Source organism: Tursiops truncatus, chromosome 12, assembly GCF_011762595.2.
Source record: "Tursiops truncatus isolate mTurTru1 chromosome 12, mTurTru1.mat.Y, whole genome shotgun sequence".
Classification (NCBI taxonomy): Eukaryota; Metazoa; Chordata; class Mammalia; order Artiodactyla; family Delphinidae; genus Tursiops; species Tursiops truncatus.
The window spans coordinates 41746119-41766911 of NC_047045.1; the positions used below are offsets into that span (position 1 = coordinate 41746119).

At 35.9% G+C, this 20793-nt stretch overlaps 1 protein-coding gene across 5 annotated transcripts in view; it reads right to left on the minus strand.

Annotated features, from left to right (window-relative positions):
* The window catches only part of REV3L (REV3 like, DNA directed polymerase zeta catalytic subunit), a 184222-nt gene that overhangs the window by 83399 nt on the left and 80030 nt on the right, over window positions 1-20793 (minus strand). For all 5 annotated transcript variants that reach the window (XR_012324782.1, XM_019929582.2, XM_073789509.1 and 2 more), the window contains 2 exons: window positions 12820-12939; window positions 9867-10104 (listed from right to left, as the gene is read on the minus strand). Coding sequence is in view for 4 of the 5 variants with exons in the window: in XM_019929582.2 (XP_019785141.1) it covers window positions 9867-10104; window positions 12820-12939 (358 nt within the window). In the remaining variant the exon portion in view is untranslated. The remainder of the gene's footprint in view (window positions 1-9866; window positions 10105-12819; window positions 12940-20793) is intronic.

A 20793-nucleotide genomic window follows, 5' to 3' on the forward strand; every position in this document is an offset into this window, starting at 1 on the left:
ATATAAAGGCAGTAGAGCACGACTTGAACTCATGAAGGGTCTTGATATTCTCTGCTTCTCTAAGTGCCCACAAAGTGTTTAATAATCGTAAGTATCACCCCTATTATAGGGGAGCAGAACTAGAAGCAAGCAGACCAGTTAAAAAGTGATTTCATAGTATTCCAGATAAATAATAATGAAGGCTTAAACTAGATAGGCTTAACAACTAATAGAGGTGTAAAGGAGAGCAAATTAAATATGACACTGAAGTTACAAACTTCCAGAAGTTGAAGGCAAAGTGGTGTCATTACAGAAATAAGAACCAGAGACACAAGAATAAAGCCATTTTATACCACTGTCTATTATCATTTAGGATTGCTTATGCTCCAAAAGATGTTGTTGTGGTTGAGGAATTTCTGAACAGGATATTTCATAAAAAGATTTATAAAGTTTATACAGAAAAAAATTGACAAAAATATTTATAGAATAGCTACAAGAAATTGTATGCCTTTCAACCCCCCCCTTTTTTTTTTAACAGATTAGGAAATATCAGCAAAAGGAATTTTTATGACACTGTTGAGGGTCAAATCTATCAGGAAATAGAACATTGATTCTGTCTGGCTCAGGTAAAATTAGGTCTTCAAAGGTCAAGGAGCTGAGTCGTTGACCGATTTAACACTGTGACAGCAAAGGGAACTCAGTATGTGAAACTAGGAAGGAAGTATGAAATAATATTTCACAGGTTTGGAATTTCCTACTCACAGAATAAAAATGGAATTCTTTGTAGGAGCATACTGTGAAAATATAGAAGAGAGGGTTCTGATATAAACTCAGATAACAGGAGATGGTATCAGAAAATTTATTTTTTTATATTAGGTAATGTTGAGAAACTAGAGCTACATTACATATATACTTATAATACTATATATGTATACATGTAATACATATGTGTGTAAACATGATATATAGGTTAATCTCATTCATCTTTCAAAAACAGACTTTAGAAGTTTTAGTACTGCCTACAGAAGTTTGAAGTAGAGGCACACTCAGTGTTTTAAGCTCAGAGGCCCAATTTTTTTCCACACACAGAGCATACAGCTCAGGGGCAGACTCAAATCAATCAAGCTCACAAGAAACTGATTTAGAAAAACACACTGCCAAGGAGAGTGGCCAAGATGGCAGAGTAGAAGGACACTAAGCTCACCGCCTCTCACGAGCATACCAAAATCATAACTAACTGCAGAACGATCATTGATGAAAAAGACAGGAACGCACCAGAAAAGATCTTCTACAACTAAAGACGTAAAGAAGGAACCACAGTGAGTTGCGTATGAGGGGCAGACTTGCAGTATAATCAAGTCCCATACCGCTTGGGTGGTGGACCCACAAACTGGAGAATAATTATATTAGAGAGGTTTGAGCCCCATGTCAGCTCCCCCAGCCTAAAGGTCTGGCATTGGAAACAGGAGCCACCAGAGCATTTGGTTTTGAAGGCCAGCAGGGCTTGATTGCAGAGACTCTGCAGGATTGGGGGAAACAGAGACTTCAGTCTTAAACAGTGCACACAAAATCTCACACACACTGGGACCAAGAGCAAAAACAGTAATTTGATAGGAGCCTGGGCCAGACCTACCTGCTGGTCTGGGAGGGTCTCCTGGGGAAGCAGGGGGTAGCTGTGTCTCACCCTGGGACACAGGCACTGGTGGCAGACATATCGGGGCGCATTCATCTGTGTGAACTCTCCTGGAGGTTGACATCTTGGCACCAAGACCTAGGCCCACCCAATAGCCTTTAGGTTCCAGTGCTGGGATGCCTCAGGCTGAACAACAAACTGGGTGGGAACATAGCCCCATCCATCAGCAGACAGGCTGTATAAGGACTTCCTGAGCCCACAGCCACCTCTAGACGAGCCGCTAAACACAGCCCTGCCCACCAGAGGGTCAAGACCGAGCTCCAACCACCAGTGGGCAGGCACTGGCCCCTCCCAACAGGAAGCCTGTACAAGCCTCCAGACCAGCCTCACACACCGGGAGGCAGACACCAGAAGCAAGAAAACTTCAAGCAAGACCAAGTCTGCAAATGCAGACTAGACACTACCCTGGGACCACCTGGACCTGGGCCCTTGAGTGATGAGAGGGGAGTGCACTGCTGGGATGCATACAACATCTCCTACAATGGGCCACTTCTCCAAGGTTGAGAAACGTAACTAACCTACCACATACATAAAAATACAAATAGCAATTTAGACAAAATGAGAAGACAGAGGAATATGTTTCACATAAAGGAAAAACATAAAACCCCAGAAGAAGAACTAAGTGACGTGGAGATAGGCAGTCTACCTGAGGAAGAGTTCAGAGTAATGATCATAAAGATGATCAAAAAACTCAGGAGAAGAATGGATGCAGATAATGAGAAATTAGAAGTTTTTAAAAAAGAATTAGAAGATATAAAGAAAAATCAAACAGAATTGAAGAATATAATAACTGAAAAGAAAAAAACACAAGAAGGAATCAACAGTGGACTAAATGAGGAAGAAAAATGGATCACTGAACTGGAAGACAAAGTACTGGAAATCACTGCTGCTGAACAGAAAAAAGAAAAAAAAAAAAAAAAGACATGAGGACAGTTTAAGAGACCTCTAGGACAACATCAAGAGTGCTAATTTTTGCATTATAGGGGTCCAGAAGGAGAAGACAGAGAGCAAGAGCATGAGAGAATATTTGAAGAGAACAGGATTAACCCAAAGAGGAACACACTGAGACACACAGTAATCAAACTGACAAAAATTAAAGATAAAATATTAAAAACAACAAGGGAAAAGCAACAAATAACATACAAGGGTACTCCCATAAGGCTATCAGCTGATTTTTCAGCAGAAACTCTGCAGGCCAGAAGGAAGTGGCACAATATACTTAAAAGTGATGAAAGAGAAAAACCTACACCCAAGAATACTCTACCCAGCAAAGTTCTTTGATTTGACGGAGAAATCAAAAGCTTTATAGACAAACAAAAGCCAGAAGAATTCAGCACCACCAAACCAACTTTACAACAAATGCTAAAGGAACTTCTCTAGGCAGAAAAGGCTACAACTGGAAAAAAGAAAATGACAAAATGGAAAAGCTCACTGGTAAAAGCAAACATACAACAAAGATAGGAAATCATCCACACACAAAGCTAGTAGGGAGGTTAAAAGACAAAAGTAGTAAAATCAGTTGTATCCACAATAAGCAGTTAAGGTATACATAAAACAATTACATGTAAAATATAATATCAAAAATAGTAATCATGACAGGAGGAGAGTACAAATACAGAGTGTATCTAAAATGCATTTGAAATTAAGAGATCAGCAACTCAAAATAAGCATGTATGTATACAGACTGCTATACAAAAACCTCATGGTAACCACAAAACAAAAAAACTATAATATACACACAAAAAAGAAAAAGGAATCCAAACGTAACACTAAAGACAGTCATCAAATCACAAGAGAACAAAAGAAAGGGGAAAAAAAGACCTACAAAAACAAATCCAAAACAATTAACAAAATGGCAATAAGAACATATATATCAGTGAATACCTTAAATGAAAGCGGACTAAATGCTCTAACCAGAAGACACAGACTGGCTGAATGGATACAAAAACAGGACCTGTATATATGATGCCTACAGGAGACTCACTTCAGATCCAGAGACACATACAGACTGAAAGTGAGGGTATGGAAAGAGGTATTCCACACAAATGGAAATCAAAGGAAAGCCAGAGTCGCAATACTTACATCAGACAAAATAGACTTTAAAATAAAGATGTTATAAGAGACAAAGAAGGACACTACATAATGATCAAAGGATCAATCCAAGAAGATACAACAATTACAAATATATATGCACCCAACATAGGAGCACCTCAAAATATAAAGCAAATGTTAACAGGCATAAAAGGAGAAATTGACAGGAACAGAATAATAGTGGGGGACTTTAACACCTCACTTTCATCAATGGACAGATCATCCAGACAGAAAACCAGTAAGGAAACACAGGCCTTAAATGACATACTAGACCAGATGCACTTAACTGATATATATAGGGCACTCCATCCAAAAGCAACAGAACACACATTCTTCTCAAGTCCACATAGAACATTTTCAAGGATATATCACATAATGGACCACAAAGCAAGCCTTGGTAAATCTGAGAAAACTGAAATTATATCCAGCATCTTTCCCAACCACAACATTATGAGGTTAGAAATCAACTACAAGAAAAAAACTGCAAAAACCACAAACATACAGAGGCTAAAAAATATGCTACTAAACAACTAATGAATCACTGAATAAGTCAAAGAGGAAATCTAAAAATATCTAAAGTCAAATGCAAATACTACAATCCAAAACTTATGGGATGCAGCAAAAGCAGTTCTAAGATAGAAGTTTATAACGATAACCATACAAGCTTACCCCAGGAAACAAGAAAAATCTCAAATAAACAACCTAATCTTACACCTAAATTAAGTAGAGAAAGAAGAACAAACAAAACACAAAGTTAGTAGAGGGAAAGAAATCATAAGGATCAGAGCAGAAATAAAGGAAATAGAGACTAAAAAACAATAGAAAAGATCAATGAAACTAAGAAGCTGGTTCTTTGAAAAGATAAACAAAATCGATAAACCTTCAGCCAGATTCATCAAGAGAAAAAGGGAGAGGGCCCAAATCAATAAAATCAGAAATGAAAAAGCAGAAGATACAACTGACACCACAGAAATACAAAGGATCATAAGAGACTACTACAAGAAACTACTCGCCAATAAAATGGACAACTTAAAAGAAATGGAAAGACTTCCCTGGTGGTCCAGTGGCTGGGACTCCACACTCCCAACACAGGGGGCCCAGGTTCAATCCCTGGTCATGGAACTAGATCCCACATGCCGCAACTAAGACCTGACGCAGCTAAATAAATAAATAAATATTTTTTTAAAAAAAGAAATGGAAATAGAAAATATGGGCAGACCAATTACCAGTATTGAAATTGAGTCAGTAATTTAAAAACTCTCAAGAAACAAAAGTCCAGGACCAGATGGCTTCACTGGTGAATTCTACCTAATATTTAGAGAAGAGTGAACACCCACCCTTCTGAAACTACTCCAAAAAACTGCAGAGGAAGGAATGCTTTCACACTCATTCTATGAGGCCACCATCATCCTGATACAAAAACCAGACAAAGATATCACATAAAAAGAAAATTATAGGCCAATATTACTGATGAACATAGGTGCAAAAATCCTCAATAAAACACTTGCAAGCTGACTCCAACAATACATTAAATACCATACACCATGATCAAGTGGGATTTACCGCAGGGATGCAAGGATTTTTCAATATATGCAAATCAATCAATGTAATACACCACATTAACCAACTGAAGAATAAAAATCATGATCATGATCAAAAAATATGATCATCTCAATAGATGCAGAAAAAGCTTCTGATAAAATTCAACATCCATTTATGATAAAAACTCTCCAGAAAGTTGGCATAGACGGAACACACCTCAACAAAATAAAGGCCATATATAACAAACCCATACCTAACATCATACTAAATGGTTAAAAGCTGAAAGCATTTCCTCTAAGATCAGGAACAAGACAAGGATACTCACTCTTGCCACTTTTATTCAACATAGTTTTGGAAGTCCCAGCACAGCAATCAGAGAAGAAAAAGAAAAAAAGGGATTCAAATTGGAAAAGAAGTAAAACTGTCACTGTTTGCAGATGACACGATGCTATACATAGAAAATCCAAAAGACGCCACCAAAAAACTACTAGAGGTCAACAATGAATTTGGTAAAGTTGCAGGATACAAAATTAACACCAGAAATCTGTTGCATTTCTATACGCTTACAATGAAAGATCAGATAGAGAGGACTTGCCTGGGGGCACAGTGGTTAAGAATCTGCCTGAGAATGCAAGGGACACGGGTTTGATCCCTGGTCTGGGAAGATCCCACATGCTGCAGAGCAACTAAGCCCATGCACCACAACTACTGAGCTTGTGCTCTGGAGCCCGTGAGGCACAACTACTGAAGCCCGCATGCCTACAGTCTGCGCTGCACAACAAGAGAAGCCACCGCGATAAGAAGTCTGCGCACTGCAACAAAGAGTAGCCCCCGCCTGCCACAACTAGAGAAAGCCCACTCACAGCAACAAAGACCCAAAAATAAATAAATTAAATAAATAAATTTATATATTTTTAAAAAAAGATCACAAAGAGAAATTAAAGAAACAACCCCATTTACCAGCACAGCAAAAAGAATAAAATACCTAGGAATAAACCTACCTAAGGAGGCAAAAGACCTGTACTCCAAAAAATATGATGCTGATGAAAGAAACTGAAGATGACACAAACAGCTGGAAAAATACACTGTGTTCTTGGATTGACAGAATCAATGTTGTTAAAAATGACCATACTACCCAAAACAATCTACAGATTCAATACAATCCCTACCAAATTACCAATAACATTTTTCACAGAACTGGAACAAAAAACTTTAAAATTTGTACGGAAACACAAAGGACCCCAAATAGCCAAACAATCTTGAGAAGGAAGAACAGAGCTGGAGGAATCAGGCTCCCTTACTTCAGAGTATACTACAAAACTACAGTAATCAAAACAGTATGGTACTGGCACAAAAACACACACACAGATCAATGGTACTGGACAGAAAGTCCAGAAATACACTCATGCACTTAAGGTCAATTAATCTACAACACAGGAGGCAAGAATATACAACAGAAGGCTTCCCTGGTGGCGCAGTGGTTGAGAGTCCGCCGGCTGATGCAAGGGACACAGGTTCGTGCCTCGGTCTGGGAAGAACCCACATGCCGTGGAGCAGCTGGGCCCATGAGCCATGGCCGCTGAGCCTGCGCGTCTGGAGCCTGTGCTCCACAACGGGAGAGGCCACAACAGTGAGAGGCCCGCGTACCGCAAAAAAAAAAAAAAAAAAAAGAATATACAACAGAGAAAAAGGCAGTCTCTTCAACAAGTGGTGCTGGGAAAACTGGACAGCTACATGCAAAAGAATGAAATTAGAACATTCTCTACACCATTTACAAAAATAAACTCAAAATGGATCAAAGACCTGAATGTGAGACTGAATACTATAAAACTCCTAGAGGAAAACATAGCACAGTCTTTGACATAAATTGCAGCAAAAGTTTCTTGGATCCATCTCCTAGAGTAATAGAAATAAAAACAAAAATAAACAAATGGGACCTAACTAAACTTAAAAGCTTTTGCACAGCAAAGGAAACCACAAACAAAATGAAAAGACAACCTATGGAATGGGAGAAAATATCTGCAAATGATGCCACCAACAAGGGCTTAATTTCCAAAATACAAACAGCTCATGCAGCTTAATATAAAAAAAAACAACAACAGGGCTTCCCTGGTGGTGCAGTGGGTTAAGCATCTGCCGGCCAATGCAGGGGACACAGGTTCAAGCCCTGGTCCGGGAATATCCCATGTGCCATGGAGTAACTAAGCCCATGTCACAACTACTGAGCCTGCATTCTAGAGCCCGCGAGCCACAACTACTGAAGCCTGCAGGTCTAGAGCCCGTGCTCTGCAACAAGAAAAGCCACCACAACGAGAAGCCTACGCAACACAACAGCAGCCCTCACTCACCGCAACTAGAGAAAGCCCACACGCAGCAACGAGGACCCAATGCAGCCATAAATAAAAAATTTAAAATAAAATAAAAGGAATAATCGTTTTAAAAGAAATTTTAAAAACCAAACAATCCAATCAAACAATCGGCAGAAGACCTAAACAGACATTTCTCCAAAGAAGACATACAGATGGCCAACAGGCACATGAAAAGATGCTAAATATCACTAATTGTTGGAGAAATCCAAATCGAAACTACAATAAGGTATCACTTCACAGCAGTCAGAACTTCCATCATTAAAAAGTCTACAAATAATAAATGCTGCAGAGGGTGTGGAGAAAAAGGAACCCTCCTACACTGTTGGTGGGAATGTAGATTGGTGCAGCCACTATGGAGAACAGTATGGAGGTGGTTTAAGATACTAAAAATAGAGCTACCATATGATTCTGCAATCCCACTCCTGGACATATATCTGGAGAAAACTCTAGTTCAAAAAGATACATGCACCCCAATGTTCAGAGCAGCACTATTCAGAATAGCCAAGACATGGAAGCCACCTAAGTGTCAATCGACAGATGAATGGGGAAAGAAGATGTGGGATAAATAAATATATATATATACACACACACACACACACACACACACACACACACACACACACACGTATACATATATATGAATATTACTCAGCCATAAAAAAGAATGAAATAATGCCATCTGCAGCAGCATGGATGGACTAAGTCAGACAGAGAAAGACAAATATCATATAATGTCACTTATATGTGGAATCTAAAATATGATACAAATGGGGACTTCCCTGGTGGTCCAGTGGGTAAGACGCCACACTCCAAATGCAGGGGGCCCAGGTTTGATCCCTGGTCAGGGAGCTAGATCCCACATGCCATAACTAAGAAGTCTGCATGCCATAACTAAGACCCCGTATGCTGCAACTAAAGATCCTGCATGTCACAACGAAGATCCTGCGTGCCGCAACTAAGACCCAGCACAGCCAAAATAAATAAATAAATTTTAAAAATATGATACGAATGAATTTATTTACAAAACAGAAAGACTCACAGACATAGAAAACAAACTTATGGTTACCAAAGGGGACAGTGGAGGGGAGGGGAGATTAGGAATTTGGGATTAACATATACGTACTACTTTATGTAAAACAGATAAATAATAAGGGCCTACTGTATAGCACAGGGAACTATATTCAATATCTTATAATAATCTATAATGGAAAAGAATCTGAAAAAGAATATATATATATAAAAAACTGAATCACTCTGCTATACATCTGAAACTAACACAACATTGTAAATTAACTATACTTTAAAAAAAAGGTTAAAATGTAAAAAGGAAAGAAAAAAAGAAAACCACACTGCCATCTTACTCATTTTCTTTGAGAAATGGAACAGAATATCAGTTACTGCTTCTGACATTCATTCATTCATTAATATTTAACTCCTTCGATCTAATCAGACCTAGAAGCCATTCCTTGTCTTCAAGCTGACTCTATATTTGTTGCTCCGACCCATAAGAGTTTAACTCTCAAAGGGCATTCTTTTTTCCTCAAGTTCTGAGATAAGGAGGCACTTCTATTTTGCCCCATTTATGACCCATATATTACTATTGTATATATAGACAAATGATTTCTAAGTTAGGTTTATGAGGAGAGCACAAATTGGAGCAAGGTAATCAAAAGGCACAAACTTTGTTATAAGACAAATAAGTACTAGGGATATAATGTACAACACGGTGACTATAGTTACCACTGCTGTATGATACATATGTACGTATGTATATATATGCTGTATGTATGATATATATGAAAGTTCTCATTACAAGGAGACAAAAAATTTCCCCCATTTCTTTTTATTGTAATTATATGAGATGATGGATGTTAACTAAACCTGTTGTAATTATTTCATAATATATGCAAATCAAACCATTATGCTGTACATCGAAAATTCATACAGTGGTGTATATCAATTATATCTTGTTAATAATAGAAAAAAATAAAGTTAGGTTTAATCTTTTTAAATGTACCAAAATTTTATTTTGCTTGGAATATAAAGTTTACACACTATTTAAAAGAGATTTCAAAGAAGTCAATTTAGTTTATTAGGTATTTTTTATTATGAATAATAGTAAGAAATAATTTCTGATTAAAGAACAATGATAATGACCAAAGGTAAAGCAACTGAAATAACTAAAAAGTTACCTCTTTTTGGCACAATGTTCTTCAATATTGCTGTCCCATCTCTGAGACATTACTAAACTAAGCTCCATTTCTTCTTTTTCAATCTGTGGTTCATTTTCTTCATCATCACTATTTTGAGGATTTTTACTGTTTCCAAACGAACGACATGATGATGGCATCCTATTTCTTCCCCCCTGATATCCGTCATTTTCCAAACCAGCAAGAAGATGTACCAGAGCCTCATCAGGACTACTGTCCACTATAAAACAAGTGAAGCATCACCAACAAACAACTTAAATTTTCTAAATAATTCAATAATTCAGATCAATTATATATAAAACAACAACAAGAACCACAGATGCTGGCACATGCTGAAAGGATACAGCTGGTACAAAGATTTATGTATTGATGTAATTCTTCCATTAAAGTGTAATATTTGGACCACCTGCATTACACATGATTTTGTGTCCTTAAAAAGAAAATTCCCAGACACCATCTCACACCTACTGAATTAGAATTTCTGATGTAGGGCCCAGGAATTTGCACGTTAACAAGTTGCTCAATCTCTTACTGCACAAGCAAGGTTGAGGAACACTAAACCAAATATAATCACAAGTGATCAAACTAAATATAAAATATATAATAAATATATGAATTAATGCTAAGGAAGTGCCTTAAAAATGATAATGTGAACACCTTATCCCTCTCTTAAGCTGTATTTAGCTCACAGGACAGTCAAACAAAACCTGTAGTTGCAAAACACGAGAGAGCTTTAAAAGTGATTAATAACATTACTTAAAAACCTTGAAGACCACCACTGAAATATCACCATCATATGCACTAGGGCTGCTAAAATCAAAAACAGATAATAACAAGTGTTGACAAGGATGTGAAGAAATTGGAGCCCTCATACACTGCTGGTCGAATTGTACAGTGGTGCAGTTGCTTTGGGGAAAAAAAGTTTGGCAGTTCCTCAAAATGCTAAACACAGAGTTACCAGAGGACCCAGTAATTCCATTCCTAGGTATGTATCCAAGAGAAGTGAAAACATATGTCCACACAAAAACCTATACGTGAATAATCATAGCAGCATTACCCCAATGGCCAAAAAAGTGGAAACAACCCAAATATCCATCAACTGAAAGATGGAAAAATGAAATATGGTATATATCCATATGATGCAACATTATTCAATAGTAAAAAGGAATGCAATACTGACATATACCTCAACATGAATGAATCTTGAAAACATTATGCTAAGTGAAAGAATACAGAAACAAAAGGTTATATAATTCTGTTTATATGAAATGCCGAAAATAGGTAAATCCAGCAAAAGAGAAAATAGATTAGAGGTTGCCAGAGGCTGAGAGGAATGAAAAATGGGAAGTGACTACAAATGGGTATTGCATTTCTTTTTAGGGTGATAAAAATGTCCTAGAAAAAAAAAAAGAAGTCCTGGAATTACATAGTGGAAATGGTTGCATAAATACCTGAAATGCTAAAAACCACTGAACTGTACATGTTAGAAGGTGAGTTTTACAATATGTGAATTATATCCCAATAAAAGCTATTATTTTTAAAAAAAAGATCATAAAGATGGAGGTTTGTTCTAATCTAGTACACAACCTTTTTCTCTGTAAAATGAGATAATATATTCCCCATTTACTAAACTATTAAGTTGCAGGTTTTCTTTGTTGACATTAAACAAACTGGTTCAATCATGCTACCAACTGTAAGGCTACCAACTGTAAGGCAAAATTGAAGATATTTGCTTATAAGAGCCATTTTGGCAAAAATCCATTTCTTAATCTAGAATTGCAGTTAATTTTTCCTGCCTCATACTTTAAAAATGGTTAACATTGGCAAATGATTTATAGATATTTGACTCTCAGATCTCTAACACTGAGATTACATTTTTTGTAACCTTATGCAAGGTGGAATTATATCAGCTGGTGATACATTATATTTGCCTAATATAATGAAATAAGGATATGTCTCTCTTTTTCAATTTCTTTTTTGTTTTTTATAACTAAAATATAACTTAGGTATATATATATCTATTTACTCAGAGAAATAAAACATTTAGATTATGAACTTCAAATTAATTTTTAAATGTGGTCTTTGGATCATTTCTTTCTACGTATTTCATGTCATTCATTTAAAAAAGAAAAAAGCTACCTACCGCCATAGAAAATGTTCTTGAAATATGACTATGTACAATAATTTTGGTACTGTTCCTAGTCATTCAATTAATCTTCCACTCAAATGAAAATGTAAATAACAGAGAGAAGACACTGTAGAGAGGTAGGATAACATTTGATGCTATACCTCATTTGATACAGTAAGAATGGAAAAACGGAAAGTGAGCAAGAAACATAAAATCACTATACCAAGCAAAGCAAGAGGCATGAAGTTCAATGATATCTCACTTTTTGCAAAGAAAATTTAAATAAATTTCTGAAAAATGTCAGTAATTTAGACTAAATTATTGAAATGAAATCTAGCAAATGGTTTACCATATTAATGAAAATGCATTTATGGAGATGCAAAGATACTCAGAAATAACTGTCATGTTCTACATGCTAGTCAAAAATTAACAGCTCGAAAGGAATTGTCCAGGGAAATTCCTGATACTTACCAAGAAAGAATCAATTATGGTATTTTATTAATGTTCTTAACTTTGGAGAATTTTAATTCAAATTAAGCATATTTCCCCTTAAAACAATATGGTTCTCTTCCAAACAAAGTTAAAAAAAAAAAAAATTATTTTCTTACACAACTATTTTTCAGAAAAAGCTGTGTAGAAAACAAAAAAGAAGCTACTACATCTCATAATGCAAGATTTCATTTTTATACTAAGAATTTATCAAACATGCAATATTAACCTCTTCAAATCAAAGAAAAAAATACCACCTGACATACGCACTTTTGTTGATATAAGACACTGAAAATTTATGGCACAATTGTTACTTACAGAAAGCTGGTGACTCACTCAGTCTTTGGGTCAAAGGCTGAAAAGTCTGACTGTTTTCCATGAGGTTCAAAATTGCTTCTTCATTAATAAGAGCTTCCTCCACTTTGTGTCTAATATGACCTTAAGAGGACAAAGAGTACAAAAACATTAAAGTAAATGACCTAAATCTGAAATTTACTGTTTAGAATTTGTATAAATTAGGAAACATTACAATGTAAACCTATTTAAAATTTTGAAGTGTTGCTGACATATGCTAAATAAAACCATAATAAAACTTAATGAAAGCCACAGGAATATCTAACTAGTCATACAGAGTAATTAAAAAAACAAAAACAAAAAACCCTGAAACTGTGAATCACTAAATATTTACAATCTCTTTAGTCTCTAAATCCTACCTAGTATGTACAGACAGTAATATTACTCTGATAAAAATCAATGTACATTAAAATTTGTAAAACGAGTTCTTAGAGGGAAGTGCATAGTGATACAGGACTTCTTTAAGAAAAAGGAAAAAGCTCAAATAAACAATCTAACACATCACCTAGAAGAATTAGAAAAAGAAGAACAAACAAAACCTAAAGTCAGCAGAAGGAAGGAGATAATAAAGATCAGAGAGGAAATAAAGTAGAGATTTAAAAAAATAGAAAAAAATCAATAAAACCAAGAGCTGATTCTTTGAAAGCATAAACAAAACTGACAAACCTCTGGCCAGGCTTAGCAAGAAAAAAGAGAGAAGACCCAGATAAACAAAATAAGAAATCAAAGAGGAGAAATCACAACTGATACTGCAGAAATACAAAAAACCGTAAGACAACACTATGAACAATTACACAACCTAGAAGAAATGGACAACCTTCTAGAAACATACAGCCCTCCAAAACTGAAACAAGAAGAAACAGATAACTTGAACAGATCATCTGATCACTAGAAGTGAAACAGAATCTGTAATAAAAAAACTCCCTGCAAACAAAAGTCCAGAACCAGATGTTTCACAGGTGAATTCTACCAAACGCACAAAGAAGAACTTATACCAATCCTTCTCAAACTCTTCCAAAAGATTGAAGAGAAAGGAATACTCGCAAAGACATTCTATGAAGCCACCATTACCCTGATACCAAAACTAGACAAAGACACTACCCAAAAAAGAAAATTACAGGCCAATATCTTTGATGAATATAGATGCAAAAATTCTCAATAAAATATTAGCAAACTGCATCCAACAACACGTAAAAAAGATCATACACCATGACCAAGTTGGATTCATCCCAAGGTCAAAAGGATGGTTCGACATATGCAAATCAATCATTGTGATACACCACATCAACAAACGAAAAGACAAAAACCACATAATCATCTCAATAGATGCAGAAAAAGTATCTGATAAAATTCAACATCCATTCATGATAAAAACTCTTACAAAAGTGGGTATAGAGGGAACATACCTCAGCATAACAAAAGCTATTTATGACAAACCCACAGCCAATATAATAATGATGAAAAGCTGAAAGCCTTCCTGCTAAACTCTGGAACAAGACAAGGATGCCCACTCTCAACATTTCTATTCAACATAGTATTGGAAGCCCTAGCAACAGGAATCATACAAGAAAAAGAAATAAAAGGTATTCAAATTGGTAGGGAAGAGGTAAAATTGTCATTATATGCAGATGACGTGATAGTATATATAGAAAACCCTAAAGACTCCACATAAAAACTACTAGAACTGATAAATGAATACAAGGTAGCAGGATACAAGCTTAACATACAGAAATTAGTTGCATTTCTTTACACTAACAATGAAATACCGGAAAGGGAATGTAAACAAACAATCCCTTTTAAAATCACATCAAAAAAATTAAAATACTTAGGAATAAACCTCCCCAAGGAGGTGAAAGACTTATATGCTGAGAACTATTGATACAAAACATTAACAGAGGAAACTGAAGATGACTCAAAGAAATGGAAAGATATCCCATGCTCCTGGATTGGAAAAATTAATATTGTTAAAATGGCTATACTACCCAAAGCAATATACAGATTTAAGGCAATACTCATCAAAATACCCATGACATTTTTCGCAGAACTAGAATAAATATTCCTAAAATTTATATGGAATCATAAGAGACCCAGAATTGCCAAAACAATCCTGAGGAAAAAGAACAAAGCAGGAGGCATAGCCCTTCCAGACTTCTGACAATACTACAAAATTACAGTACTCAAAACAGCATAGTATTGGCACAAAAACAGACATATAGATTAATGGAACAGAACAGAAAGCCCAGAAATAAACCCACACATGTATTGACAGTTAATCTTCAACAAAGGAGGCAAGAATATACAATGGGGAAAAGACAGTCTCTTCAGCAAGTGGTGTTGGGAAAGTTGGACAGCAGCATGTAAATCAATGAAACTAGAACACACCCTCATATCATGCACAAAAGTAAACTCAAAATGGCTTGAAGATTTAAATATAAGACATCATAAAACTCCTAGAAGAGAACATAGGTAAAACATTCTCTGACATAAATTATACCAATGTTTTCTTAGGACAGCCTCCTAAGGCAACAGAAATAAAAACAAAAATAAACAAATGGGTCCTAATCAAATGTATAAGCTTTTGCACAGCAAAAGAAACCATAAACAAACCCACAGAATGGGAGAAAATATTTGCAAATCATGTGACCAACAAGGGCTTAATTTCCAAAATATACAAACAGCTCCTACAATTCAATAACAAAAAACCAAACATCCCAATTGAAAAATGGGCAGAAGACCTAAACAGACATTTCTCCAAAGAATACATATAGGTGGCCATTAGGCGCATGAAAGATGCTCATCATTGCTAATTATTAGAGAAATGCAAATCAAACTACAATGAGGTATAACCTCACACCAGTGAGAATAGCCATCATTAAAAAGACTACAAATAACAAATGCTGGAGAGGGTGTGTAGAAAAGGGGAACCCTCCTACACTGTTGGTGGGAATGTAAGTTGGTACAGCCACTACAGAAAACAGTATGAAGGTCCTCAAAAAACTAAAAACAGAGTTGCCCTAGGATCCAGCAATGCCATTCTTGGGCATATACCCAGACAAAACTATAATTCAAAAAGATACATGCACCCCTATGTTCATAAAAGCACTATTCACAACAGACAAGACATGGAAACAACCTAAATGTCCACTGATAGATGAATGGATAAAGAAGATGTGGTATACTTATACAATGGAATACTACTCAGCCGTTAAAAAGAATGAAATAAGGTCATTTTCAGCAACATGGATGGACATAGAGATTATCATACTGAGCAAAGTAAGTCAGAAAGACTTTGAAAGACAAATACCATGTTATCACTTATATGTGGAATCTAAAATATGACACAAATGAACTTCTCCACAAAACAGAAACAGACTCACAGAGACTTGTGGTTGCCAAAGGGGAGGGGAGTGGAGAAGGGAAGGATTGAGAGTTTGGGATTAGCAGATGCAAACTATTATATATAGGATAGATAAACAACAAGGTCCAACGATATGGCACAGGGAACTATATTCAATATCCTGTAATAAAACATAATGGAAAAGAATATGAAAAAGAATATATATATATGTGTATAATGGAGTCACTTTGCTGTACAGCAGAAATTGTACACAACAGGGAATCAACAATACTTCAAAAAAACATTTTTTTAATATAAAAATGTTACCACTTACAAAAAATAAAATAAAATTTATAAAACAAACAGAAAAGACAAGTTGTCCGACTTAAATAATAAAATTCTCTAGGGCTTCCCTGGTGGTGCAGTGGTTGAGAGTCCGCCTGCCGATGCAGGGGACACGGGTTCGTGTCCTGGTCTGGGAAGATCCCACATGCCGCGGAGCGGCTGGGCCCGTGAGCCATGGCCGCTGAGCCTGCGGGTCCCAAGCCTGTGCTCCGCAATGGGAGAGGCCACAACAGTGAGAGGTCCAAGTACCACACAAAAAAAAAAAAAAAAGAAAGAAAAAAAAATTCTGTATAGTTTATTTTGAAATAATTCATTTTACATTAACTTTATATTTCTCCATATCTTTTAATTCATGATTTTAAAATGTAAGTCTTTTGCCATGTGATTTTTATAGAAGGTCTAATGTACAGAGGGATTAAATAATTTTTAGAAGATAAAATGAATCTCATAATCTAATCAAAGGGAGAGAGAGAATAAAAAGCACATAATAGTAGGGGAAAAGAAGACTATATAGGACTTCCCTGGTGGCGCAGTGGTGAAGAATCCACCTGCCAATGCAGAGGACATGGGTTTGAGCCCTGGTCTGGGAAGATTCCACATGCCGCGGAGCAACTAAGCCCATGCGCCACAACTACTGAACTGTGCTCTAGAGCCCACAAGCCACAACTACTGAGCACACGTACCACAACTACTGAAGCCCACGCGCCTAGAGCCCGTGCTCCGCAATAAGAGAAGCCACCAAAATGAGAAGCCCGTGCACCGCAACGAAGAGTAGCCCCCACTCGACACAACTAGAGAAAGCCCGCGTGCAGCAACAAAGACCCAATGCAGCTAAAAATAATTTTTAAAACACCTCAATAATCTTAAAAAAAAAGACTATATAGCAAAATATGGCAAGCAGTTTAAAGAAAGCTAATTGGAAACAGTTCTATTTTTCTCCTTCTGATATTCAGACTTAAAACTAAGTGTTTTTCAACAGTTTTTAAAAGAGAGTTAGAAGCTTCAGGAAGAAATATTTTTAACACATCCTAGAAATATTTTAACACACATAGCAAGCCTAATAGTGTTTAGTCAAAATGAAAGAACAAAAAAACCACAGAAAATAGGTCATCTCAAAACAACAAAAAAATGAGATCAGTGAAAACAAAAGATGGTTCTCACACTAATAACAAAATAGACAAGACTGGCAAGAATGATCACAACAAAATAGAGAGAAGGCATAAACAATGTTAGAAATACAAGTTGAAGTGCCAAAGGTAAAAGAGGCACGTTAAAGTAATACTATGAACAACTTTATACCACAAATATGGAAAAATCAGATTAAATGGATAATTTCTTAGGAAAAATATGATATAAACTGATTCAAACAGAAACAGAAAACTTGAGTAGACCTGTAACAATTAAGGAAGTTGAATTAATAGCTTAAAATCCACTCCCTTTACTTCCCACCCCCCCACCCCTGCCACATAAAATCAACCCACAAAAATCTATATAACTCTGGATGGTTTTACAGATGAGATCTATCAAACCTCTAAGATATAGATTATATCAATCTAATAAAAATTCTTGAAAGGAGAGTTGAAAAATATGAAAAGCTCCACAATGCATTTAATGGGGACAAAGTATGAATCTTTCTCAATTACTGGAAAAAAAAAAAGTTACAATTCTAAACAAAATATTATCAAAGTAGATATAGCAACATTTAAAAAAACACACTACATTATGACAACAAAGGATTTATTTCAGGAGTGCAAGGATAGTTTAACATTAGATACATTAACATTATTAATTTAACTACCATATTAACAGAATAAAAGAGAAAAACTGATTATGTCAATATTTTCAAAAAAAAAAATTTGGTAAAATTTAATATCCATTCATGATTTCAAAAAACCCAAACTTCGGGCTTCCCTGGTGGCGCAGTGGTTGAGAGTCCGCCTACCGATGCAGGGGACACAGGTTCATGCCCCGGTCCCGGAAGATCCCACATGCCATGAAGCAGCTGGGCCCGTGAGCCACGGCGCTGAGCCTGCGCGTCCGAAGCCTGTGTTCCACAACGGGAGAGGCCACAACAGTGACAGGCCCGCGTACCTCCCCCCGCAAAACAAACAAACAAACAAAAAAAACCCCAAACTTCTTAAGAAGCAAGAAACAAGAGATAAAAAACTGATTATAAAGTTTATCTACCAATATCCTGTAGTAAATTTCATACTTAATGATGAAATATAAAAGCATTCACTTTAAAGCCAGGAAAAACGTTTTTTTTCCATATCTACTTAATATCATCGTTAAGTTCTTAAGCACTGCATTAAAACATTAAAAAAGTATAAGGATGGGAAGGGAAGTAATACAATTATTATTTTCTGATGATGACTCTATACACAGAAAATCCAATCAAAAAGACATATTAACTATTAGCACTAATAAAAGTTGCTGGATATAAGACTGACACACAAGGTCAGTGAAGTTCCTAATACCAGCAATTAGAAGATGTAATTTTTGAAAGTTAAACTTAAAACTGCAACATTTATAAGGCACCTGGAGTATATCTAATAAAAGATATAAAATAATTTTACCAGAAAAATTGCAGAACTTTATTGAAAGACATGAAAGAAGACCAAATAAACTGAGAAATATATCATGTGCATAAATGAGCTAATTTGATATATAGAAAGATTTAAAATGTTTCTAAATTGGTCTATAAATTCAATAAATTTCCAATAAAATCTCAACAGGGTTCTTCCCAGAAACAAAACGATCTGATCTTAAAATTAACATGGGAAAGCTTTTTTTTTTTAAATAAGATGTTGGGGGTAGGAGTTTATTAATTTATTTATTTATTTTTGCTGTGTTGGGTCTTCGTTTCTGTGCAAGGGCTTTCTCTAGTTGTGGCAAGCGGGGGCCACTCTTCATCACAGTGTGCGGGCCTCTCACCATCGCGGCCTCTCTAGTTGCGGAGCACAGGCTCCAGACGCGCAGGCTCAGTAGTTGTAGCTCACGGGCCTAGTTGCTCTGTGGCATGTGGGATCCTCCCAGACCAGGGCTCGAACCCGTGTCCCTTGCATTAGCAGGCAGATTCTCAACCACTGCACCACCAGGGAAGCCCTGGGAAAGCTTTTTTTAAAGATCAAGAGTAAATACGACAATTTTGTAGATGGCTAGTGGGAAGCTGCTGCATAGCACAGGGAGATCATCTTGGTGCTTTGTGATGACCTAGAGGAGTGCGATAGGAAGGGTGGGAGGGAGGGAGGCTTAAGAGGGAGGGGTTATGGGGATATATGTATACATATAACTGATTCACTTTGTTGTACAGCAGAAACTCACACAACATGGTAAAGCAATTATACTCCAATAAAGATGTATTAAAAAAAAGAGTAAATAAGATAATTTTGAAGCTAAATAGGGAAGATCTGCTGCTGATATGTATCATTACTTACAAAGCAACAGTAATTACAACAGTATGACATTAACATGGGAGAACACAACCGAGGTTGGGGAATTCAGTGAAAAAAAAAAAACTTTTCAATAAATATGTTGGAACCACTAGCTCTTTATATCTAGAAAAATAAATAACAATAAGATCCTTACTATATACACAAGTAAAATGTCAAATGAACTGAAGACCTACATGTGAAAAACCAATCTGTAAGCACACATAAACCTTAAGGATGAAAACTTTCATTACATCCAGAAAGGGAAGGAATTGTAAACCAGGCACAAAAACCAAACAGTAAAGGAAAAAAACTGTTAAATTTAAGGTTAAAATTGAAGACACGTAAAACACTTTAAAAAAGAGAAAAGGGAAGAAAATCGAAAAAAAAAGCTAAAAAAAATTTTGTGGAGACTTTAAAGTGTAATTCTAGATGAGGAGAAAATATCTCTACAATAAATATAACTGATAAAGGCTTGATATCCAGAAAATATGAGGAATTCCTACAAATTAGTAAGAAAAAGAGTACAGATCCAGTAGAAAATGAGCAAAGAACATGAATAAGCAATTCTCAGATAAAGAGATCCAAATGCTCAAACTTATTAGTAATCAGGAAATGAAGATTAAACTAAGGAGATTTAGATTTCAAAGAATGAGAATGGCAAAAAATTTTTACACCTTACACTATCAAATATTGTTGAGGATGTAGGGAAGTTTAAGCTCTAACACATCGTGGGAATATAAACTTAGGTACATTTTATAGAGCAACTGTGAAATACTGGCTTTACTACCAAATGTGATAGTTTTATTGTTAACATACCTCAAA